The sequence below is a fragment of the Onychostruthus taczanowskii genome, unplaced genomic scaffold (assembly GCF_017590055.1).
Source record: "Onychostruthus taczanowskii isolate IOZ18803 unplaced genomic scaffold, ASM1759005v1 scaffold99, whole genome shotgun sequence".
Taxonomy (NCBI): Eukaryota; Metazoa; Chordata; class Aves; order Passeriformes; family Passeridae; genus Onychostruthus; species Onychostruthus taczanowskii.
The window spans coordinates 1,091,855-1,118,197 of NW_024507990.1; the positions used below are offsets into that span (position 1 = coordinate 1,091,855).

The window sequence follows — 26,343 nt, forward strand, 5'->3', positions numbered from 1 at the left end:
TGAAGGCAATGAGCACCACAGCTACTGCAGAACATGCTGCAGAACAACCCTGGACACAGCTGAGCCTTCCAGAGCAAGCACCAGGCAGAGTCAGAGCTCGCTGCCAGTTTGTAATGCTCACCCCAAATCCCTGCTGGGCAGGTACCCTAAAATCAGCCCCTCTCAGGGTCATGGGAACACGAAGAGCACTTGAGTACCAATCAAGGGATCAGGAGATATTGGGGATGGGATGTCACAGATGTAACTGTATGGGGGTGGGGGTTTGTTTTGGATCAGTTAACTCCCACAGGAAATCCACACAAATCTGCGGGTAGGGTTAGCACAGCTGCACAGGCAGACCCAAAGGCACGCAATGAATCTGCCTTTGGGCTATTCAGAGAGGATCACAAAGGATGTGGCTGCTGACACAGCACAAACCCACCACGCCAGAGCAGAGCAGACAAAACCTTCAGCTGATACAAGCTGCTCCTACAAACCAACACTGGTTCTGCTGCCTCTGCCCAGGCTGGAGGTTCAGCAGCTCCCCTGTAACAGTGCAAGAGCTTGCTCCACATAAATCACCCTGCTCAGAGCAGGCTAAGGACCCTGAACCTCTGGTGTCTTTGGCTGTCACCTCAACTAGATCCTAAACCATGTGTTTTGCTTTCCAGCTCCCACCAGGCTCCAAACTGACGTGCAGGGCAGAAATCTGGGCTTTGCAGGCAGTGGCCATGCACTGGTCACCCTGCACCTCCAACCAGCCTCTCCAGCCAGAGGCAGGATGTCCAGTCAGAGCCAGCACCTCCAGCCAGAGCAAGAATGTCCAGCCAGAGCCAGCACCTCCAACCAGGGCTGGCCTCCACTGGCCACAGGGTCCCAAGCACAGACAGCACTGCAAACACCTTCCCTGTTCCCTTGTGTTCCCCAGCAGAAGAGTCATGCATCAGCTCAGTTCAGAGCAGGATGGCCATGCTGTAATCAACTGCACCTCCCAAGTGTGTTCTGCAGCCTTTAACAGAAGTCTGGGCATCACAGAACCACAGAACATCCTGAGTTGGATCATTGTATCGTGTGGCACTGCACACCAGGACAGGGAGGTGATCTGCAGTGGTGGGCACAGGAATTGTATCCTGCAGCTTAAAAATCTGCAAAGAGAAACAGCATGGGAAATTCCCACTCCCTGCTAAAGGCAGTGCCTGTTCCACAAAAACTGAATCTGTGTCAGTTGGAAGCTGCTGATTAGAGATGTGACAGTGAGTCTCAGTGTCCTGAAGCAATAACCACAGAGTCACTGGAAATGCCAAGGCTGGACTGGTGACAGTGTCTCACTGCAGTGGACAGAACTCCAGGAGTGCAGCAGAAGTGAACAGTGAGTGTGCACATCAGCACGTGATGAAAGCAGGGTTAGTTCAAGTGTTTCTCAAAGTTCTAGGAATAAATCAAATTATTCTTCACTTCTCCAAAGACTGAATTGTCTGGAAATGATGCTGAATTGTCTGGAAAGAGTCATGAGGACATTTGGGTCTAGTATCACTTTTAAAATGGAATTGGTGCCAGAACGAAAAAATCAAAAATACAGAAGCTTTTACAATCTTAAAAACAAAACAAAAAAGTGTCATAGTAAACAGAACTTACATCTTTCTACACTAAGTCCCACCAGGGGGCATGAAAATTTTCTAAACTCTATAAATACTACTAAAAATTCCATATGACTACCTAGGTAATCCTGTGATCTTTCTTCCTTTCATTACCCCAGATTATTTATACTTAAACAAGAGCTCTTGGATTGGTATTTCTCAGTATTTCTAAAACCTCTCAGGATTTCCCAGCAGGAGGGGAATGCCAGGCTGGCACTGAGCAGCAGTGTGGCATGACTGTGGCATTCCTCCCTCCCAATCCTCCCTCTGAAATGCTCCTTTTCTTGCTTCTAAAAGCAAAGAGAGCTGAAAAAAACCCCACTCTTCTTCACCAGCTTGGTCCCACTGATGAGCTGAGTAATGTAAGGTCAGCCAAAGCACCTCATGATGATGTCCCCATGTTTGACAGCTCCATCAGTCCCATGGACAATGACATTCCCTCCATGCCAAGGAGAACTGCCCTCACTAATTTCGAGAGACCACACTTTGCTCACATCCCTGGGAGCTGTCTAGGCTCCATGCAAGCTCCAAATCCAGACCTATGGCACTGTGGATATTTTAATAATGCTGACTTGCCAGCAAGGCCTAACAAAAGCTTGCAGAAGGTGATTATTACAGCTGTAATTGCCAGGAAGAAACAAAACAAATTAAAACATGTCTCTCAGATAATGATGGAATCACAGAACACGAAGAGAAAACAAGGTGTGATGACCTGCATTGCATTCCCACAAGCTCCACTGGGACAGCTGAGGTGATAATCAGCCTCACCATGATATTAAGTTCTTATGCAGCCTCTTTGTCAAAATAATGGCTATTGTCAGCTTGCAACAAAGCAAAATTAATAACAAGACAGCAGCAGGGCAAAACCCCAAGGAAGAGCTGAGCAAACCTGCCAGAGGACAGCAGCTTGTATTTCCAGCTGCCACTGGCCAGGAGTGGCACCAGAAAACCTGTCTGGGAGCCACTGGATTAAAGAGGACAGAAGATTCAGAGTCAGAGAAGGAGAAGAAAACACGGTGACAAACAAAGCTTGGTGGAGGACACACACACATTGGGCATCAGAGAAGCAGCACAAATGCATTTCTCTTGACAAGCTGTGTGCCAAACTCAGTGGATTAAAATACTTTTGCCCGTGTACTGATCATGAGCAAATGCAATTATACTCTCTGAACAGCTGAATATTCCAGCTCCTATTTCCCACGAGTACACTGGCAATAATGACAAAATGAGCTGTTTATGTTGTAGAAGAGTCTTAATTATGTCTGAGACACAAAAGGGTGACAGAAGAGGAGCAGACCCAGGGAGCCAGGTGAATGCACAGGAACAGCAAACTTTGTTGGGCTGGACAGGCACATTAATCTCCTGGATTTCAGAGTCTCTACAGACTTTGAAGTCACTCACCAGTAAATGAGACATTGCCAAGCAACAGGAATAAAGCAAGAATAATTTGATCAAAGCTTAGATAATCAACTACATGTTTATTACATCAGATACAACATAAATAAATGAGCAGAGAGCAGAACTTACTGTGCCACACTCACGTGACTAAAGCAGGGCAACATTTTTGCTTATCTCTTCAACTTAAAAATGCACATTATTTTTTTTGTATTTCTACACATTCTCAGCACCTTAAACACAGAAGAGATGTGCCAGATTGCCACACTTCAGTATCTTCTTTACAATTTCAGTTGAGACCCAGAAAGTACAATATCCACCACTGAGTTCATATGACAAATGAAACTATTTGGGTAAAAAAAGCCAATGCAAAGGCTGGAGAAGATCTAGAAGAGCTTGGGCAGCCTGAACTCTCCCCAGGCAGGGAAGCCCAGAAATGCCTGGGCTATGTCTGGGCAGCGTCAACACCATGAGTTTGCCCTGGGTTTTAGCTCTGGTAGGGTGATGCTGCAGCTGTGGTACCACAGAAGGGAAGAACAGACAATTCAAGTGCTCACTGTTAACAAAGCCATTGATTCCTTCCTATTTCAAAGGAGAGATTCTGCCAAAAGCGTGGAGGAGCCCTCTTTACTTGGTCTATCTGCAGAAAGGTTCAGAGATTACTCCAGCCCCTGCCCAACCAGGGCTTTTCTGACAGAATCTACCAAAGTCAGGCCCAGGGCAGAGGGGGGGACTGTGCAGCCTCATGCTGTGCTCATCACAAACCTGGGTGTGTCACACTTGCCAGACACAGAGCACAGCAGCAGGAAATCCCAGGTTCCTGTGCACAGGCTGCCCATCTTCCCATCTGCACGTGTTCACTGACGTGGCCAGCACATGCAATCCAAACACCAGCGTTTTCAAGGTCCTGCACTATCCTTAACAAGGCACCAGAGAATTTTTAGAATTTAAAATTTTAGAATTTTAGAAAGAAACCCACAATCAGAAATACCTTATAATCAGGCAGCTTTCCTGCTCTTCCAAGTAAGACACAGCTCTGTTCCTCAAGTGAAATCCCCCTGTACATTCTCCATTGCACTCTCCCTCACCTATTGCAAATATCTCCAGCTTCCACAGACCAGAGACTTCAGGAATCAGCCAGCAAACCATCCAGCCTTAAAACAGCAAGTGCACCTTGAAATTAATTGTAAAACTAGCACAGACCACACAGCTGCAGTTTCATAACAGCCTCTGATACAACCAGCTGGAGTTTCTCTTCCAAAGATGGAAGACCATGTCAGTAACATTGACTGACCAAAGAAAAAACACCAGATTATTCTTGTTGGTTGCACACAGATGGGAAATATTCCAGCTCCCCCTGCCTTCAGGGTTTCCAGAAGCTGTGCTACTAAATGCCACTTGGATGCAGAGGAGGCAGATGCATCCTGAGGAAGATGCTCCCACTCCTCTGCTGAAGGCAGTGACGCAGCAACAGCTTGGCTGGACATCACCTGATGTCTGCAGCTTGTGTGCCACAGGATTTCGGTTTGAAGGGAGGTTTCCTGGACCAAAAGCTTTGAAGTAAATCACAGAATTCCCCTCTGCAAGAAGAGGCTGTGCCTGAGCACAGCTACAGACCAAGAAAAAGCATCTGACAGCAAGCTAAGGACATGCCCCGCAGCTCTGCTAAGCAGAACATCCCCACGTCAGCTTGAGTGGCACTGAGCACACAGAACCTCCTAGGAAACAGTGAAAACACACTGTTTTACACTTTACACTCCTTATGAGATCTCTCACAATGCTGCCTTGATGGAGGCAATGGCTTGGAGCAAACAGCTGTTAAAATTAGCTTGTTTTTGTCTATCTGATTCATCCTACTTGAAAGCTTTGGGCTTCTGCTGGAGAAACGCACACCCAGCGACCCTGACATAACACACAGTTTGCTCTGCAGATGTTACCTGATGGCACACGGGCCAGCAAACATGGCAAGCCACCCTGAGAGAACAGCCTGAGCCCTGTGAGCAGCAGGGACTGCAGAAAACAAGCTCTCCTCCTCCTGTGCTCAGGCAGCTCAGTGCACCCCACCCTGGGTGACCATGCCTAGTCCCTCTGGACATGATGCTCAGCCCATGATTTCCCCCAATCCCCCAATCTGAGCAGTCAGGAGCTGCATTCAAGGGCTGGGACATGTCTCCTGCCCCAGCCAAAGCAGCCCTGGAACAGCTGATTCTCCCAGACATCTGCAAAAATGTCTGAACATACAGATTTGTACTTGCTTCAAAGCACACCACACTCTCAGTAAACCAATTTCCAGTACTAACATTGGTAACAACCTATTTTTATAACTAAAATCACTGATTGAAGTGGCTTTTTTTTCAAAAGCTGTTGAAGATTTCCCCCTCCTGCCCCAGAACACTGTACCTGCATGGCAGTGGCTGACTCACATCTCAGTCAGAGGCACTTCTGTGTGCTTCTTTTGACCCTGTCACCAGCAACCCAGCCCACTAATGAATAAATCTGCAGGTTGCACGTGACAATGCACACAACAATCTCCTCCTCATAGTAACACTAACAAGGATGTATAATATTAAATTATTCCTTTTGTTCTCAGAGACTTGATACCCTGCCAATACTTGCAGCTGCAACAATTGCCTCTCCTTTATTGCTGAAAATTAATTTATCTGTTCATTTCTTCTGATTTCCATTTAAATAAACCTTTCTATTACTAGCAATTCTCACTCATCTATTTTGATTTCCCTTCTGGTTTTAATCACCTGTCCTGCACTGAAGAGCCCATAAGTGCTAATTGTGTTCCAGATGAGGTCACCAAGCACACTAAAGTTATCAATGTCTGTAAACTGAGATACATCACACAACTGAGAACATTTCCATTCATAACACAGAATCATAGGATGGTTTGGATTGGAAGGAACATTAAAGCCCATCTTGTCCACCCCTCTGCCATGGGCAGGGACACCTTCCACTATCCCAAATTGCTCCAAGTCCCTTCCAGCCTGGCCTTGGACACTTCCAGGGATCCAGGGGCAGCCACAGCTTCTCTAGACAGCCTGTACCAGGGCCTCCCACCCTCACAGGGAACAATTTCTTCCTACTAGCTAATCAAAATCTTCTTTCTTTCAGTTTTAAACCACTGTTCCCTGTCCTGTCACTACATGTTCTTGTAAAAAGTCTCATCACTGAGCCAGTTATACTCAATTATAAAGAATTAAAGTAAATGTAAGATTAATTTGACACTGAAATATAAAATCTTTGCCTACACTTTCCACCTAGAAATCTTTACTTGGACACTCTGGCACAAGAAACCTCCTTGACACCTCAAATACAGACTGGGAAAAAAAAAGATCCTGCTCTGTCTTCCTCTAACTCTTCAGTACTTCTCCCAGTACAGACGCTGTTGTGGAGGGGGGATGATCAGAGGAGGAAGTTTTTTCAGGACACCTGGTTCACAGTCCCAGGCACCTCATTCCTTCCTCCTCATCCTGGAGTCACCATGATTCCACGGACAACCGCGCCCGGGCTCCAGCGCAGGGCAGAGATCCCAACCCCTCCGTGGGTTTAGCGGCGTTTGAACACCAAAACGCTGCGGGGGCAGGATGCTCCGGCACGGGGTGCTCAGCACGGAACCCCCGCGCTCCCAAAGCCCCGGTACCCGGTGCTCAGCATGGAATTCCCGCAGTTACCCAGTTCACTGCCCGGTGCTCAGCTCGGAATCCCCGCGCTCCCAAAGCCCCGGTACCCGGTGCTCAGCATGGAATCCCCGCAGTTACCCAGCTCAATGCCCGGTGCCCAGCACGGAACCCCCGCGGTTCCCCAGCCCCGGTACCCGGTGCTCAGCACGCAATCCCCGCGGTTCCCCAGTTCACTGCCCGGTGCTCAGCACGGAACCCCCGCGCTCCCAAAGCCCCGGTACCCGGTGCTCAGCATGGAATCCCCGCAGTTACCCAGCTCAATGCCCGGTGCCCAGCACGGAACCCCCGCGGTTCCCCAGTCCCACTGCCCGGAGCCCCGTGCTTCCCCAGCCCCGGTGCCCGGTGCTCAGCATGGAATTCCCGACGTTACCCAGTTCACTGGCCGGTGCTCAGCTCGCAATCCCCGCGGTCCCCCAGCCCCAGCGCCCATCACGGAATCCCGCAGCCCCGGTGCCCACAAGGAATCCCCGTGGTTCCTCAGCTCACTGCCCGGTCCCCAGCACGGAATCCCGCAGCCCCGGTGCCCACAAGGAATCCCCGTGGTTCCTCAGCTCACTGCCCGGTGCCCAGCACGGAATCCCTGTGGTTCCCCAGCCCCGGTGCCCACACGGAATCCCCTAGCCCCGGTGCCCACATGGAATCCCGCAGCCCCGGTGCCCTCACGGAGTCCCGCAGCCCCGGTGCCCACATGGAATCCCGCAGCCCCGGCGCCCTCACGGAATCCCCCGGCCCCGGTGCCCACACGGAGTCCCGCAGCCCCGGTGCCCACACGGAGTCCCGCAGCCCCGGTGCCCTCACGGATTCCCCCGGCCCCGGGCCCCGCTCTCACCGTCAGGCTGCTCTCCTTGCTCTGCCGCCGCGGCGCCGCCGGGGAGCCCGGGCTCTGCGGAGGGAAGCGGAGCGCATCATCGCGGCCGCTCTCGGAGCCCAGCATGGCTGCGCGGGGCGGGGAGAGGCGGGTCCCATGGCACGGCTCGGCTCGGCTCGGCCCGGGAGGCAGGGATGGAGGGAGGGGAGCTGCGGGAGGCCCCGGCTGGCTGCTCCGCCTCTCTCGCCTCCGCCGGGGCTCGCTGTGCCGTGGGACGGTGGCACTCGCTGGCGGGGGTGGGAAGAGTGCCCTGCAGGGGATGGTGATGTCGCACCCCCCTGAGGACAGGGACAGCAGTCTTGGTGTCCCGTGGGTAGCACTTTGCTCTGCTAAGTACGAGAACGGGGACGGTGACATCCACTGCTGGGGACAGCGATGGATGCTGTCCTGTGTCCCGTGTTCTGCCATCAGAATTTCTGCGGAATGGTGGCATCATATCCCCCTGGGGACAGGGACACAAATGTGCCCCAGAGTCCCCCCAGGGGGGCAGTGCCCCCTGTCTCTGTCGCAGGTCCCTGGAGGGGCTCAGATGCTGTGACTGCTCTGCAGCCCGTGAATTGCTCCTGGCATCATTTGGGACTCCCACCCCATATCCCACTGTCTGGGAACCTGGTGCTCGTCCTGGGACTCGACACCCAGCAGCAGCAAGGTGCCAGCACCACACACGTGCAGTTCCATGGCTGTTCTGCTGTCCCCTTGGTGGCAGTTGTGACAACGTCCCGTGTTCTGCCATCAGGCAGTTCCTACCTTTCTGCGGAATGGTGGCATCATAACCCCCTGGGGACAGGGACACAAATGTGCCCCAGAGTCCCCCCAGGGGGGCAGTGCCCCCTGTCTCTGTCGCAGGTCCCTGGAGGGGCTCAGATGCTGTGACTGCTCTGCAGCCCGTGAATTGCTCCTGGCATCATTTGGGACTCCCACCCCATATCCCACTGTCTGGGAACCTGGTGCTCGTCCTGGGACTCGACACCCAGCAGCAGCAAGGTGCCAGCACCACACACGTGCAGTTCCATGGCTGTTCTGCTGTCCCCTTGGTGGCAGTTGTGACAACTTGAACGGGCAGCATTTAGCTGCTCTCTAGGAAGCCATAAACAAGGTCTGGCCGTGTGCCCAGCACTGCATAGTTCCGTGTTGTTCTCAGTTGTGGCTTTTCCCCCCACCCCCTGACCTGTTTCCAAGAAATGTGGCTGAGCTTGCTGGAGGGATCTTGCCAGCATTTGTTTGCATGGTGGCTGCTGCCCAGGTCCAAGAAAGCATCCTGGCCGAAGCCTAGGAGCTGCTCCACAGTGGGAGACAGCCCGTGCCAGGAACAGACAAGGAAGCAGTCAAAGCAGAGCAGCTCAGGATGGCCCAAGACACACAAGGAGAGAGAGAGACAGGCCAAAAAGACTTTGAGGGTATGCAGAACAGCTTCTTGCAACCACAGGTTTATGGTCAGATGCTTTCCTTACTAAGGACTCTCCTGCAAAAGCTGCCACAGCCCCCAGGAAAAGCAGCTTCCCAAGCGGGCGTAGACACAAGCTGTTCTGAGAATTAATGCCACCAGCAGCCAGTTAGGGATTCAGAACTAATTCAAAGCAGGTTCAAAGCAGGGATGAAGCCAGGAGCTCAGTTTGGAAAAACCTGTAATAAAGGAGTAGTGGAAAAAAAGTACCATGGAGGTGATGAAGGGAGTGAGAAAAGCCATGAAAGGGATCTCTGACAGGCTGATGGTGGAGTCAGCTGAGCAAAGCACTGCAAAGCACTGAAAGGCTGAGAGAGCCTGGAGAAGGCTCCAGGAAGACCTCAGTGGAAACTTTCAGCTCCTGAGGTCAGTCTACAAAAAGCTGGAGAGAGATTGTGGACAAAGGCCTGTGGTGATAGAAAAAGGGGGATGGCTTCCCACTGCCAGAGGGCAGGGTTAGATGGGATATTGGGAAGGAATTACTCCCTGTAGCTGGTGAGGCCATGGCACAGGGTGTCCAGAGAAGCTGTGGCTGCCTCTGAATCCCTGGAAGTGTTCAAAGCTGGGCTGGATGGGTCTTGAAACAACCTGGGATAGTGGAAGGTGTCCCTGCTCATGGCAAGGAGTGGCACTGGATGGGCTTTAGAGTCTCTTCCATTCTGTGACTCTGTGACTCCTCATGTATCTCAAATGTGAATTTGAGTAAAAAGGTGTCTGTGAGGCTTTGAGTAAGACTCAGAAGGTGGCAAATGTTGCTACAAAGGAAGTTTTGCAGATGTTAGTTAATCTGACTGTGTTCTAAACCAACTACAAAAACATGGGAGTCAGATGCCTTGAGAAATTAATTTTAATTTTTTTTTTTTTGGCGCAAGGATTCACCAGAGACTTTTTGAAGGAAGTCACAGCCTACAGGTTTATTTGGGTTCTCTGAGGGAGTCACGGTAGATGTGTGGACAGGGGTGTCTGGTAATGCACTACGTAAGATTCTAAAATGCTTTTGACCTAGTTTAGGTGCTCACTGTCTCCAGCCCAGGCAAATTGCTCAGAGAAACAGCAGCACAGGGAATTAGTACAAGATGTTTGATGTGGAAGAAACAGGGAATCCAAAGAGCTGGACTGTATCATGAGAAATGCCATGAATCTAAACCAGGACGTAGGTGAAAGGCTGAAGGGAACTATTTAAGAGGCAGCATGTGAGAAAAAAGAGTCAAGGCAAAGTGGGAAAGTTTTCAGACAGCACAAAACTTAGATCAAGAAACAGAGAATGTCAGAGACAGTGAGAGCACCAGACAGGCCAGGTCCACATGGCAGAAGCACACCAATCAACCACGCATTTCCCCAGGGGTATTTAGCACTGTGAAAGGACTCAGCACTTTCATACAGAAAGGAAACAGAAAACTCAGGGGGAAAGGCCAGAGGGTGGGGAAGCACAGCCCAACTGGAGTGTGATCCACCAGCTGTGGCAGTCACATAGTCATATGGTGATGCTTTGGCAGGGAGCAGAGTTTCATGGGAGGAGCTGGAAGAGGGCCCTGTGCTGCATCTGCAGACCTGTGGGGAAGAATTTCCCAGGGATATGATGTATTGCAAGCAAAAGTACAGAGATATTTATTGGAAATTTGGACAAAGGCAGGGGAGGCAAACTGTCCACAGGTCAACATCCTGTAGGTTAACTCGGGGTGATGTGCTGGGTGAGGCACTGAGGAGGGGCTGTGAAAGGACAGGCCAGAGTGGATGAAGTCATTGAGAAAAAAGCTTTGGATGAATTCTTTGTGAATACTGTCTTTGGGAGGGAGGCTGGAGCTGCAGGAAAATACAATGAGATACAGACATGGGCGGATGTGCAAGTGTAAAGAGAGGACTGTGCTGGACACGGGCCCAGGGTTCAGGCTGGAGTGGCAGGAAAATTCATAGGGTTGTTCATAGTGACTGAAGTGGCCTGGTGGATTTTTCAGAAAGGAGTGACAGGACAAAAAAATCCAAAGGATCTTGGCTTTTTTTACTGTTTTACCAGCTGAACACAAAGACTAACTATGCTACACACAACAAATCTGTCTGATCTGTGAGTTTCTAAAAGAAAATGACCTCTTGACTTCTTGCTCTGGGTGGATTCCTAAACTACTTAAGTAAAAACCCATTTATTCTTGGATCCCGCTGTTTGGCTTTTTCCCAAAACTTACCTGGGGGTCCCCACTGGGTTTTCGGAGGCTCATGTGACCTGAGTCAAGCTGGTGTACTGGGGACCCAGAGATGTAGTAGCCATTCACTGCAAGAACAAATGCAGAGTTAGCAGGCTTGCTGCTGACAGCCAATGACATTTAAGATTTTAAAATTAACCCCATACGCACAAATTAAAAAACTAATCCCATAACTGAATATGCAGATATAGATCACAGTGTTTTAAGGCTTAGTTGTGTTTCTCATTACCCTACTGTGATTTGATGGGTAATAGATTAAACATTTTCCTGAGTGGAGTCTGTTTTGCCCCATGACCATAATGAGTGATGTCTCCCTGCCCTTATCCCAACCCTTTTGTTGTAGTTTTCAGCCCCATTCACCTGAGGAGGAGAGTGACAGAGTGGCTTGCTGGGCACCTGTTAAAAGTACTGCTCCAAGGGAGTTTTCATGTTAAGAAAGAAAGCCATGTAAGATGTTTCTGGTTCCTGCATGGAACTATAAATTGCCTTTTTTTTTTTAAATATACTGAGCAATGAATAATGCTCAAAGTAACGTTGAAACAAGATAATCAACTACATTATAAATCCTTTGGTCACAATGAAATGCACAATCTTCACACAGGCTACCCACCCAGTTCTGCCAATAAAGAGGGACATCAGTTCAAAAACTGCTAAGGAAAACATCTTCTAACCTGCTTTATTTACAGTCATCTGGCACCAATGGCCTTTACATTTAACACTTCTTATTCTAGAGTAATTTTTGCTTTGCTTTGCCATTCTGCAGTACCCAAGAGCTTTTCAGTACAGTTACATATCTGACTTTGTTACTTGCTTCCCTGCAACCTCAGATCAAGACAGAGACGATCTATATCTATGATGTATGGTCACCCCTGTAGCCATCACATGCTGAAACTCTTTGCTGTGCACATGCTCTGTGTGGAAGAGCATCAGCCAGCCCAGGTGTGTCTGCAGCTCTTTGATTTCCCTGCCCTGTCAGAAAACAAACTGAGGAAGTGCTTGTTGGGCCCCTCTTTGCCTCTGTGCTCCCAGAAGGAGCCATCCCAGCTCCTGAGTGGACACTTCAGACACCCAGACTGAAGAGGGACTGGCAGGGAAACAACAGTCCAGAAGATGTGCCAGGAGAGAAAGCCCCACCATGTTTGCTCTGCTACACTCTCACAAGCATGTAGGCTGGAGAAGAGAAGGGTCTGGGGAGACATTTGTCTGACAGGGATGTGGGAGAGCTAGAAAGGGACATTAGGCAAGAGTCTGCAGTGACAGGACAAGAGGCAATGGCTTTAAGCTGTGGGAGGACAGACTGAGATCAGAGATTAAGAGAAAATCTGTGAGGGTGGTAAGGCCCTGGCACAGGGTGCCCAGAGAAGCTGTGGCTGCCCCTGGATCCCTGGAAGTGTCCAAGGCCAGGCTGGACAGGGCTTGGAGCATATTCCATCACCTGGGATAGTGGAAGGGGTTCCTACCCATGGCAGGCAGGTGTAACAAAATGATCTTTAAGGTCTCCTCCAACCTGAACCATCCTATGATTCTATGTGTCCATCAAGTCTCTCTCCCACTGTACCACAGCACTTTGCTTTGCTGAATGGCAGAGGAGCAGATTCACCCAGATTCATCAAACAGTACCTGCAGAACTCTTCTGTGACACAGGGCTCTTGGGAGTGCCAGGCACGCTGCTCGGCCGCTCCCACGTCGTTTCTGCAGAAGGGAAACACCAGTGTCAGGGTGATGGAGGCTTTTGCACACATACCAGAGTTATGACACACAAACCAGTGGATCTGACCCTCACTGTCCTCTCTCTGAACCAGGTTTTCACCCTGTGAGGAAGATGCCTGCACCTCCCTGCCCTTCCTCTCTCCCCTCATCTCTTCCTGCCACAGCTGCCAGCTGGGATGGGTGGAGACAGAGCAGACTGGAAGCTGCACCACTGGTTCTTCCAGGTCACTGCCTGGGAACACTCACCTGGCCTGCACTGACTGCCTTTCCAGGTGCACTGAAAGCCTGGGCACTGCCTGCAGCCCACTGTGGGCATTGCCACGTGCCAGCCGTGGTCCTCAGCCTGGGGACAGAGTGCCTCTGCCCCTGCTGTCTCCATGAAAGGAGCTGTCAGTGACACACAGATGTGCTTTCAGTCACATATACACAAGCCTTAGCACCTTTTTTTCCCTCCCCAGAAAATATTCCCCTGAAAAATTCCTTTTTTTCCACTCAAAAAAAAAGCAGCTGGAATATGCAAATGTTTGTCACACCAGTTGTAAAGACTGCTGCTGCTTTCCCCCCTCAGTTGCCTCTGTAGTTTAACTGTTCTGCTCATTTTCTCAGCAAATGGAAAATTGCTTTTGACCACATGCTGAAGACAGAAGATTTAAGTGCAAAACTTTTTAGAAGTTGTGAACAGAAGACAATGGGATGAGAGCAGCAACTTCCACAGAAGTCTAGCCAGAAAGCCCAAGGAACCATTCCTTTTGAGTGCACATGTCAGTTCCAAACCAACTAAACAACACTGATTGCCAGATTGTATCAATAAGAAAATTAGCAAGTCACTGTAATCAAGTCTGAGGACCACTTTGGCTGCTTCATTTGAAACTGCTATTTCCCAACTCCTGATCAACAACCATCTAAATCTGCCAAAGCCTGACATCCTGCACCTGTGTCAATATTCTGGATGACCATGGTCAAGAAGTGATGGAGGAGAGCCCTTGGGGATTAACAGTTTAGGGTTGGCAGTGAGCACCTCCCTCAGGGCACAAAAGGCCTCCTGTCCTGGGTCAGTGCTTATTTGGGCATCAAGCAGGCTGTTAACAGCTTCAAGAACCACAAAAAGCCTATTTTTGTGTATAGATTCATGCCCATCTGTATATACACATAAGTATCTATGTGCACATAGATGTCTATGTGTATATATATGCACAGAGGTGTCCTCAAGGGTTGTGTTAAATTCCTTATTTCAGAAAGAACTCAGGATTAAAGATCCCAAATGGAAGCAGGTGCCATTCCCCACACCTGTACATGTCCTGCCCCTCCCCATCCTTCCCTTCTCACCCCCTCCCCAAGCCACAGCATGCTTTTGCCTGCAAAGAAAAATACTGTGAGTTTTTTCTTCCATTACGAGTTTAAAACCTGAACTAGAAGCTTTGCTGAGTCTCGAGGGAATATTTAAATTTTAGCCTGTTTTTGTGAACAGGGTAGTAAGTAAATAAATTCCATGCTAGGTCAATAAAGAAGCACTGAGAAGTGTCTTAACTAAACAGAAGCAAAATCAAATGCAAAGAGTTGTCTTTTATGAGTCAGCTTGTCTTGGCTTACAATCCACAAGTGCATGGTTAAATAAAGACAAATTCTAATTTACATTTACTGTAAGGCAAAGCTAAATAATACAGTACCCAGGTGTCTTGTAGATTTTTTTTTTATTTTAAAATGTTGATTAATTAATAATGTGAGTTGAGATCTGTGGGAAGGGACTGTGATGCCCACTGATGCTGAGCCCCAGTGCAGTCAGTGAAGTAATGGTTTTTTGCCAGCACTGACTTTGATGTTACCAGTAAAGGAAGCTACTTTCATATTTGCCTTGGGGGTTTCACACAAGCATAACTGTCTCCACCATTTCTGAGACCCTGCAGAGGAATGTACCTAAAAACCTACCAAATATATAGAAATATATATTAAAGAGTTAAAGAGACGTAGCTCAGTGAGCCAGAGCATGCTGCTAATAAATGAAATTTGTGGGTTTGATCCCTGTATGGGCTATTCACTCAAGATTTGGACTTGATGATCCTTGTGGGCCCCTTCCAGCTCAGAATGTTCTGTGATTCTGTGAAAATCACCAGCTGCTTCTTGTAACTGGTCTCTGTTTTGCCTGCTGGCTGTTGTGGAGCTGCTGTGCAGTGCCTCATTCTTCCCCTCTGCCACACAGAGGACCCAGACACATAACTTGAGGGCAGAAAATTCACACATGAAAGAGCAGTGCCCAGTGGTTAGCAGATTTGTGAATCCAATCCAAAACACTCAGTCTCTTGACAAATTTTCCAAAATAAAACGACTTTGGAGTTAAGCACATTGAAAAATAAAGAAAAAACCCTCAATGCTATAAAATGCATTAAATAGAAAAAACATCTTTAATTAGGTAGGAAATGAAAAAAAGTGTTTTAACTCCATTTATTTTGAGCATTAGGAGGAAAAAAAAACCAATGTACTTCTGTGCAGGGATTATTCTGGCAGCTCAAGCAGGGACAGGAACTAATCTGGATCAGGACTGCACTGCTGGAATGCCATCTACTGGAAGCAACTGCGTTTACCAAGGTAAAACTGTGACATTACAGATTTCTCTGCAGCTTAGTCATGATTAGAAGTGAGAGTGGGGATTAGAAGTGAGTGGGGGGATGACTTTCTTTACACAGACACAGAGAAGGCTTGCTGAGAGATAATGCACTGTCTGATCCAGCAAAGGCACAGTCTTGCCTGGGAGTACCAGCACAATCCTGGTGCTTGGAAAATCAGAAGGCTACTTGTAACCCTGTGGTAGAACAGTGATCATGGCTTTAGGAATAGATTCCATACTGGCCCGGATTCTACATCCCACACAGTTTTCCCCAGAGGATGTTCCAGTCAAGCTGAAGCCTTGTAGTCTGGGTGCAATTTGGCACTGGCAGACCAACACCAAGAAGTTCTGTCCTCCCTGATCAGCCACATGTTAATTAGAGCATCCAGGCAGTGTGGGGAAGGAATAACCAGCAGTTTCCTTGAGAGAGATGACCCAGCAGACAACTGCAGACAATTCTTGACTGTGAAGGAGGGCTGTGAACAAAAACAAGTACTGCAGCCCTGGGAGATACCCAAGGCCAGGGCTAGGAGCCATCTGGTCTAGTGGAATGTGTCCCCTGCTGGGAGCTGGCACAAGGTCCCTTCCCATCCAAACCATTCCGTGGTTCTGTGGAATTGAGTCAGAATTGAGGAGAAAACCACTTGTTAAAACTGAAACGACGTAGTAAAAGGAAAAACAGTTCCAAGATCCAAGCTCTACCGGCCAACGGAACCAGAGAGGGTTTTCACACAAGTGGTGAAACACTTCCTACCAGAGGAAAAGTGGAAACCTGTGGTGTTTGGGGGAAGCAAGTTCACTTCTGTTTGGCAGAATGAGAAATGACACGATATGTCAGAGAGCCACACACTCTGGGAACTGTGTTAGTCAAGAAAGAGCCCTTTGAGAATATCCTGAAGCAGACAATTTTTGTGATCACACTGTGACAGCTGAACTGACTGAACGCAAATCTCTCTGCACCTGCATCAAACGTGAGAGTCAAGCACACAAGTGCACAGGCAGCACGTGAACTTGTCCAGCAGAAGCTGTGGTGTCAGAACCAAAATCCACTTCCATCCCACAGGCAGCTCAATAAAAGAGAGACTGAGGCTACCAAACAGCTTTTGACCTCAGTCTTGAAAGACACACCATGGAGACAGGCACCATCCAGGAGTTCCTGAATTGTTCTGTCCATGTTGGATGGAGAGGTGCTTGTCACCACCTCCACAGGGAAAAGCTGCTGACAAGAGCTCTCACTTGACCTTTCAAAACGATTACTGGGATATCTACCACGCCCCTCCTTTTGCAAACACCGTGTGACAAAAGCAAGCCCTTCACTGCAGGCTTAGCAGTGATAATAATGCTATTTCCAGCACTTTCTGAGACAAGCTTTGTTTTTCTAGGTTTTAGGCTAATTTACCTAGGCAGGTTCCTATAACCACCCTTTAGCTAGAGCATCCTGTATCAGAGGGAAATTGTCACTGAAACGTTTAAACTGTTTGAGAAAAAACATGTAATAAAAATGCTTGACATGTCTTTGGTGTCTCCACAGATGACTGATTCTTTGAGCTGCAGCTCATAAGTTTAGCTGGAGTAGGAGCTGACCATAGCTGGTGAGGCATGAATAAAACCCCTCAACTCAGAGACCTTTCAAGAAAATAACCACTTTCAGCCACACATTTCAGGACTGCCCCAGCACTTACTGTTGCAGGTGGCATTTCACCAATGATGCTTGGGATAATAAGAATATATGGACTTAAATTAGGATCAAGATAACATGAAAGCAGAAGTTCTGCTTTCCAGGAGATAAAATGCTGTTTAGTAAATGGGAAAGACTTTAGGTAAAAGACAAGAAAAGGCTGGAAATAAGAACACACCACATACAGTTGGCCTCAGCTGTGAAAGCAAGGTGGCAGCAAGCCACACAAACACCGGTGTCCCAAGTACATAAGTCATCTTTAATGTGATGGGCAAGGTAGCTGCAGTGCTATTGTTTGACTAATGCAAGAGGTATTGCAGCTGCAGCCCATCAGAGAATTTCTTCAGCATAATGAAATATTTTCTTGCTGAATCTACCACCCACACACAATTGAAAACCCCTCCTACAGACACTGAGTAACTCATTAACCACGTAGTGGCTGTGCATTCTGGGCACTCTTGTCTTGTGCTCTGCCAGGGCAAGCAGGGATGGCTCTGGATGTTGCACAAGGCAGATGCCAGATGCAATGTCACTGGTGCAGACTCAAGTCTCCTGTGACAAAGCCATGCTCAGAAAACCTTGGGTGCACTGAAACTGTCTTTTGTTTCACTGTGCAGATCATGTCCAGCTCAGAGGCCCTTAAAATGCTTTCAGTATTGAACCTGCTTCAAAGGATGATAAATGTGGAGTGGTCATCTGGTGGGATATCGAGTGGAGACAGACAGGAATGTGCTGTTTGTCACCTCTGCACAACTGTTTCTTCCAGGGTCACCCCAATTCCTTCATTACTGATTTTCCTAACATTTTTCTTCCACATAAGAACACTGTCTCATGGATATTCTATTTCTATTTTTTACATTATATATATATATATATATATATATATATATATATATGTTTCTTTCTAGTTAAGAACCAATTCCTCATGGTTTGTTTTTTTTCCTGTAAAGACAATTAAAATTAGACCACACAACAACACATGGTGGAAATACTGTTACAGTCAGATAAGATCACAAAATCATAAAATAATCTGAGTTGGAAGGGACCCAGAAGGATCATGGAGTCAGACTTTTAGGTGAATGGCCCATATGGGGATCAAAGCCACAACCCTGGCATTATTAGCACCCTGCTCTGACCACTGAGCTCGTCTCAGGGTCAAGATGTACAACAAAGGCAGATAATCCCAGTGTGGAAGGACATTAACCACTGAAAACAATGGTGACAATAATAGTAATGCCTCACAAGAAGGGAGGTGTCTGCTGTATTTTGAAGGCTCAGAAGAATCATGCTTTTACTTGACCCTAAAATCCCACTTCCCCTCCCCAGGAATGCGAGTGGATACTTGTGTTACCACTTCTGAATTGTTCAAGCACTGAGAGCAACAAAACAATTTAACCCAAAAAAAGGCTTCTGCACCAGCAGGCACGGTCAGAAAGATGAACCATTGCACAGACAGGTCACCCAACACCTCTTGTCTTCAGGAGGAGGGCACAGAACTACACACAGGGCTCATGTGGGGAGCAGCACAGAGCTCCACCACACCAAATCTCGTACTTAGATCACCTTCCTCAGAGGCTGTGCCCCCCTTGCTCCCAGCCGTGCACCCGTCCCAGCAGATGCTGTGGTGTGGAGCCCACCCCCTGCTGCTGCCTGGTGACATTCCTGCCTGATCCTGAATTTCCCTGGAGAGTTCAGGGCCAGGACAGTCCACGAGGGGCAGGAGCTGACCCAAAACACAGCGGGGAGATTCAGCACAGCTGAAAATGAAATGTCCCTCTGAATTCATATTAAGATTCTTTGACTCAGATAACCAGAAAAAGCAAACCAGAAGATAAGTGACAACAGCCTGCTTACATGTGATTATTGTAAAGACTGGGGAAATACCAAGACACCAAATAAAGAACAACTTCCATTGAAGGCATTTGTCAGTTTCTACATTGATAAATATTTTTCATGTAGTTTAGGCTTTACAGACTGAAACAAGCAGGACTGACAGGGATTTCAGGAAGTCATACTGCCCCTGCTCTACCCCAGGAAAGGCCAACCATGAATTTTCATGGTTTTGCATAACCTGCTCTGGTGATACAGACTCCCAGGCAACTCTGTACTCCCACACTTCACTTCCAACAGAGCTTGGAAGGTTTAGCTGTCCTGGTTGTAATTGAGATGTGTTCTAGAGATGGAAATTGAAATGGAAATGGAAATCTTCTGGTGATGGCAGGCATTGCAAACAGCCTTCTCCTGAATGGCATTTGATGCACTTTAAGGCTACTTTCATGACCCTGCCCACATCTTTGCTTTCTAAGGGCAGACATCCCCAATCTCTCAGCATTTACCCACAGGCTATGTTTTCCACATCTTCCATCACTTTTGCTACTCTCTTCTGGGCTTTATCCAGCTGACTCACATATTTCCTGAAGTGTAGAGTCCAAACAAGATAAAATATTCCAGCTGAGGCATTATAATTTCCTTGTAAAGTTGGAGGCTTACTTCATGCCTCACAGACAACACTCCTATTTATACAATGGAAAATGCTGGCTGGTTTGTACTAGCACAACACTGCTGGCTCTCACTCAACTTCAGATTCTCCAGAGCCCCAATGTCTTCATCTGTAAACTGTTCCATTGCCTGTCTTTGCCACTTAATTATTTCTGATGAAATCTCTGATCTTAAATGCATCTTTACTGAACAGCATCCCCCTATTCCAGGGTGATTGTGAATTCTGAGCCTGTTCTGTGCAGGAGGGAACACCGTGTTCCCTCCCAGCTCCAGTTAAAAGTTATTTTTTGAATAAGTGCTCTCAATGTCAGCATGCCATTCATCGCTGGAAATACTGCCTAGAATGGATTCTCGGGCAGATCACTGCAGGACTCCCTTCAGCACAAACTCCCCCAGGACAAGGGACCATTGATGACCATGCTCTGAGGATGAGCTGGCAAACAGTTTTGCAGCAGCTCATTGTAATTTAACTATGGTCCCTGCTTTGTTTTCCTTTTAGTCAGCTTTCAAACTGCCTTTGTTGCTTTTAAGACCTGTTTTCCCATCAGTGAAATGCCTTCCTTCACACAGGTCCTCTACCCACAGACCCTGCCTGTGTGCTGGGTAAATATTTAGCCACAATCCCACCCCACAAGAAGGCCCAAACCTCCTCTCACCAGAGCCTTTCAATGATGGAAGTGCTTCACTGGGCTTAGGATTAGTCTCATCTAAACAGAACTTGACTAAGTGATCCCTAAAGCAAGGTTCAGAACACAGAAACCCCACTTCCACCCTCTCTTACAAGCTGTTATTTTGAGAACCACACAACACTGTAACGCTTGAGAGCACAACCACAAGTGGTTTGGGCATTCTGCTGAGAAAGACTGGATGGAAGTGACCTCTGGAAGTCTCCAGCCCAGCTACTCAGAGCAGGATCACTGCTAACAACAGATCAGCCACAGCTCTGTCCAGGCAGTTTCTGAGATTTTCCAAGGACGGAGATTCCCCCGCCTCCCTGGTCAGCCTGTGCCAAAGTTATCCTCCCTTCCTAGAGGAATCAGAAATCTCCAGATTTCTGGCCTGAGCTCCCAAGCAGCATATGGCAACTGGCCTTTGTTATATTACTTGTAACTTTTGTGAGGGAAGTACAAAACTGCCTGACATTATGGAGAAATTTAGTCCCAGTCCCCCCCGTTTCTGAGGCAGGGTCTCTCTGACAAGAACTCTTATCACAAGAGAAACAAGCTCTGCCTCTTACTGGTTCTACCTGGCCTCAACCCAGTGATTCCATCCCAGTGATGGCTCAGAACTGAGTATAATTACCTCCTCCCCACATCTGAATAGCCGTGGGAATGGGGTATCTAACTCCTGCTGCTCTCCCCAGCTGTGCAGGGGATGCTGCCCACCAGCCAGAGCAAACCGTGGTTGGAAATGGAGACAGGGTCAAATGGAAATGAACTTTCTGGAGGAAAAGTCCTGTAAGATGTGAGTGCATCAAACTCCAGTAAACAATGACTTAGCAAAGTTCTGGGCTAAAAGCTTCTGAAATAAAACACATCAGCCCCTGAACAGACCATGAGGTGCCCGTGGCTCTCCTTTGTGAGTAAAGGAATGCCAGAGGTCACCCCTGATGGCTGCAACTTCCCTGTGAACAAGATTAGCTCCTGCTGTCCTCTCCTTCATGTCACTCTGGCATTCTCTTTGCTACAGAAATGTGGATTTGCTGGTCACAAGACCCTGTTTTGCAATGCTGCTGTGAGCTCATGATGAGAAGAGCAGGTCGACACAGAGTCTCAGGTAAACTGGAGGTGGTACAAGTTTGACAGGTCTTGAGCAGGTGATAAGATCATGAGTTGTCAGCTTCTCAACATGACAGGGAATAGAACTCACAAATACAGACTGAAAGCTTTGTCTGTGTTGTCCCATTACATGTGTTTTTTCTTTCCTTGTCTCCATGGAAAAGCTGAGTGTGAACTCTGTTTCTGTTTTCCCCAATGGTGCTTTAGTGTTATCTGATGTTTTAGCAAACTACTTTACATGTATGTGTATATAGAGACATAAATATCTCCAGGCAAAGGAAACAGGGAATGTGGTAACAGCTATATCTTTAACAGTGTTTCATATTCTAAAACATTTATGACAGGGACATTTCTGTTTTACATTCTCTGTCTTTTGTCAATGTTTCAGATGTCTTCTGATGATCAGAATTAAGTTGACAGAGTATTATAATCTTCTTGTATTTTCTTTCAGGTATGGTGTCAGGATCATATGAATTACTTTGGCTCTGCAGCTACTTTTGTTATCAAAATCAACTATCAAGATGATTTCCTGAAACAGATCTGTGCTGGTATGATGAAACATGCACTGGAAAGCCACCCCCACTTACCATTTGTGAAGGTGTTCACGTAGTACCTGCGACCCTGGGGGGACATGTAGCTCTGCCAGCCAGGGGGAAGGTGGCCATTCAAGGTGTCCTCTCCTGGCTGAGGAGTTGCCTTTCGGGGTTTCTGCTAAGAAAAAAAAAAAAACAAAAAAAACCATAAAACTTATTAAGTCAATATCTAGATAATGTAAAGTCTAACCAGACACACAGCTGGAAGGAAATGATGTGGTTTGGCATTCTGCAGATGCTAATATACCCAAAGAATTTCAGTCCATTTCTCCCTTCATCTGTGCAAGCTTCATCCAGAACAGGAAGCAACATTGCCCTGGAGAAATCACCCTTTGGGACAGAAATGAACCCCTCTGTATTTAATGTCCCAAGAGCACGTGGAGCTCTCCAAGAAAATGACTCAGGTTGAGCAGAAAAATGCAAAGCATGAAATGATCAAATGTCTGAGAAAGAGAGGCAGGCATCTGGCCCTCCTTTACCTTCCCATGGAGATACCAGTGGGTCAAAGCACTGATCATGGAGGTGCTGTCACAATTTATTTTACAGGGGCACCACCACCTGAAGCACAAAACCAGACTCTCTCCCAGTAAACTCCACTGGATGGCACAGAGTACTGGAACAAATCCCAGGACAGCTCCTCCACCATGGGATTATTGGTGCCCTGTTACTGTTTGCAAAAGCACACTGAAGAAGAGTAAACTGTGCAGTGTGGGAGTGTAGCAGCTCCGGAAGGATACAGCAGCAGGTTGGCTCCCTCATATTCCCTTCATAGATATCTGGCCTTGAAAATAACAAAGACACACCAGACAATCTCTGCTGTGCATGAAAACCTCATAAAGAGGAATCTGGGGTAATCCAGCCCTGCGTTCTGTTTCAGAAGATCCAGATTTCACACGTTTGCTGCACGCTCACCGTTTCTGTACCCAACACCTTTCTCTTCAGGAACTGGAGTCCCTCCATTCCCACTACCCCTTCTCCTTAATTTGATCCCACAGCGATTCCATGTGCCACGCTCAGATCCCTTTGGGTGCCCATGGTGTTCCTCCACTTTGCACAGTCAGCACCAGAGTCCTGCAAGGCTTAGCTGTTTGCTTAAGGGAAGCTCTGAATTGCCCCAACATCCTTTCAGGCACATTTTCAGTGTGCTTCATGTGTCTCTGCTGGACTGCAGGAAGAGCAGAGGTCTTTCACAGGTGAGTGCCATGGCTGTGTTCTTAAACAAAGGCTATGGCAAGAGGCAGATGGGGATGGTATACAGTAAACACCAGCAAATGTTGGATGGAAACAGTATAAAAAGCAAAGTTAATCCAGTGTTTCAGTCCCTGCCAAAATGTGCATCCCTTCAAAAAGCATACAAGCATTGTGTTTTGCAGTGCTAATTCTGTTTTTTAGTTACTAATACTTCTATCTTGGCTTCTGATTTTGCCAATCTCAAGAATTGCTGTGAGCACAGCAGTGTCTGTCAATGACAGTCAAGAGGGAATCTCAGCACTGCCAAATGCTGAAGTTCTTGCAAACAATGGGGAAACAGTTTGCTTTTATGTGCGTGCATTGTGGTTTAACTCCAGCCAGCAACTCAGCACTACACAGCCACCCACTCCCTGCCTCCCACCCCTGGGATAGGGAGGAGAATCAGAAAAAAAAAAGTAAAATTCGTGAGAGAAGAACAGTTTAATCACTGAAATAAAGTAAAAGATAATGATAATAATAATGATAATGATAATAATAACAAAGAAACAGGAGGAAACAAAACCAGAGAGGAATAAAACCCAAGAAAGACAAGTGATGCACAGTACAACTGAACACCCATACCCAGCCCTTCCCTGAGCAGCATTCAGCCCCTCCTAGCCAATTCAGCCCTAGTTTATGACATTCTGTGGTGTGGAATATCCTTTGGACAGTGTGGGTCAGCTGTCCTGGCCCTGCTCCCTCCTGGCTCCTTCTGCAGCTCCCTGCTGGCACAGCACAGGACACTGATGAGTCCTCCATTTAGAGTGAGCACTGCTGAGCACCAACTAAAACATCAGGGTGTTATCAACATTATCCTCGTACTGAATCCAAACTCAGCACTGTACCAGCTGCTAGGAAGAAAACTACCTGCAGCTCAGCTGAAACCAAGACAGCATGGAGTATGTGTGGATCCCTTCCCTTTGTTTTAGACAGGAATTTGACTCAGCTCACTGTTAGGCAGGACTCATCCATGGAGACTGCAGAGGAAGATCCACTGAATGCTGGGACCACTGCTGTGTTAGAGCCCCTAACTGGTCCCAGTGTAATTCCCTCCCAACAACACTTGGACTCCAACTCCTACAGCAGCTTTAGGGGGAAAGAGGAACGGAAAATGACATAGGGGAGGAACCGAAGAAGAAACAAAACTTCATACAGGTTTCCTCACCACTCTGCCCTCACAGAATCACCAACTGGTTTGGATTGGAAGGGACCTTAAAGATCATCTCATTCATCCCCCCTGCCATGGGTAGGGGCACCTTCCACTTCCCAAGCTCCAAGCCCTGTCCAACCTGGTCTGGGACACTTCCAGGGATCCAGGGGCAGCCACAGCTTCTCTGGGCACCCTGTGCCAGGGCCTTACCACCCCCACAGTAAAGAATTTCTTATTCATGTCCTAATCTCAACCTACTCTCTCTCAGTTTGAAGCCATTGCCCCTTGCCATGTCACTACGATGTCCTAATCTCAACCTGCTCTCTCTCAGTTTGAAGCCATTGCCCCTTGCCATGTCACTACGAGCCCTATTCTCCTCATGCAGGAGCCCAGGATGCTCTGGCACAGACAGTGTGGGAATGTCACTACGAGCCATATTCTCCTCATGCAGGAGCCCAGGATGCTCTGGCACAGATAGTGTGGGATGATGAGATCTGGGACAGATGCACATGGGCCTGGGCATTATGATGCACCACAGATTAAGTACCTCCTAGTTCAGGGACACTCAGCAAGCCATCCTTTCAGAAATGAGTGCCAGAGAGGCCATCATGGGTAGCACATTGTCCTTTTTCTGCCAAAACAGGAGATCTGAGGAAAAGGAGAGATCTTCTTGCTCTATTTTTCTCAGCAGACACAACCCTGTTCCAGCCTGGCCATCTGCAGTCCCTTCTTCTTTCATCAGCACAGCTAAACCAGGACCATGTTTGCACACCTCTGTGGGAGCAGTTTTGGTTACTGTGGCACGTGATGACAGGCAAACCTGCTGCTGGGACACAGCAAGGACAGGGCCATGGGAATGCACAGGCAACTGGCAGACAGTGTTCCAAGAGGCCAGCTCCACATCTGGCACAGCTCCACATCTGGCACAGCAGCCACAGGCAGGCTTCAGAGCTCTCCCAAAGCCAGCTCCCACCAGGACACCCCTGTTCCCAGCCACATGGAACCAGGAAAGTGCTTAGAGGTACCCATGTGTAGATGCTCCTCTTCCTTAGATCCAGCAAGACTGGACTGTTCCTTTGATTTCTTGTTCTTGTTTTAGGGGAATTATTGCCAGGATAATTTCTGAGAACAGTAAATCACAACAGAGGATGTCTGTTTGGAGAGGAGAGGTGTCAGCAGAGAGCATTGCAAACCAACAAAGAGAGAGCAGCAGGCAGGGACTGGAAGCTGAAGAAAAGCTCAGCTTGAAAAGAATCTGCCAATCATGAGGATAAATATCAAGGCTTACCAGGGAGCTGTGCACATCTTGTGGTTCCTCCATCAAGATTAAGTGCCTCTTTCTAGAAGTTCTACTGTATTCCAATAAAGAGAAAAAGCCAGGAGCCTGACAGCCCTGCCCCAGCTCAGGCTGGGTGGGCTTGCAGTCCCTTCTGCTTTCTAAACCTTCCAACTCCCACAGCCCCTTTGAGCTCAGAAACGTTCAGGCCACTCCCCTCGCTGTCACTGCTGGAAGTGTCACCAGCTGCTGTCACCATGGTGGTGGACAGGCAAATCTGGACACAGAAAGGATGTCTGCAGCACATGCTCGAGGAAACAGGAAACCTGAACAATGTGAGCAGCGAACGTGTGACCCCAGTGAAATCCTCCTCCATCTGTAGTGGATGGCTGGAAAAGGGATCAAAGTGTCTCACAAAACATTAAAATCCAACAGCACAAGCACTTCTCTCCCATGAGATTTCCTAGGATCAGAATTCCGTGTAGAACACGGAACAATGGGGCACAATGAAGAGCCAGCCACCCAACAGGTCTGGTTCTATGTTACAAGGATGGTTTTTGTCTGCTGCCTGCAGAAACACAGGGATGGAATTCTCCTGATAAATGCACAGCAGAGAG

At 47.9% G+C, this 26,343-nt stretch overlaps 1 protein-coding gene across 2 annotated transcripts in view; it reads right to left on the bottom strand.

The window, feature by feature from the left end:
• The window catches only part of GAS7 (growth arrest specific 7), an 80,319-nt gene that overhangs the window by 27,680 nt on the left and 26,296 nt on the right, over positions 1-26,343 (bottom strand). The window contains exons 2-5 of one of the 2 annotated variants that reach the window (XM_041427375.1): positions 22,065-22,185; positions 12,831-12,902; positions 11,193-11,278; positions 7,530-7,583 (exon numbers count right to left, since the gene is read on the bottom strand). In XM_041427375.1, coding sequence (XP_041283309.1) covers positions 7,530-7,583; positions 11,193-11,278; positions 12,831-12,902; positions 22,065-22,185 — 333 coding nt within the window. Of the gene's footprint in view, positions 1-7,529; positions 7,584-11,192; positions 11,279-12,830; positions 12,903-22,064; positions 22,189-26,343 lie in introns of both variants that reach the window. The other variant, XM_041427374.1, reaches the window with a different exon arrangement.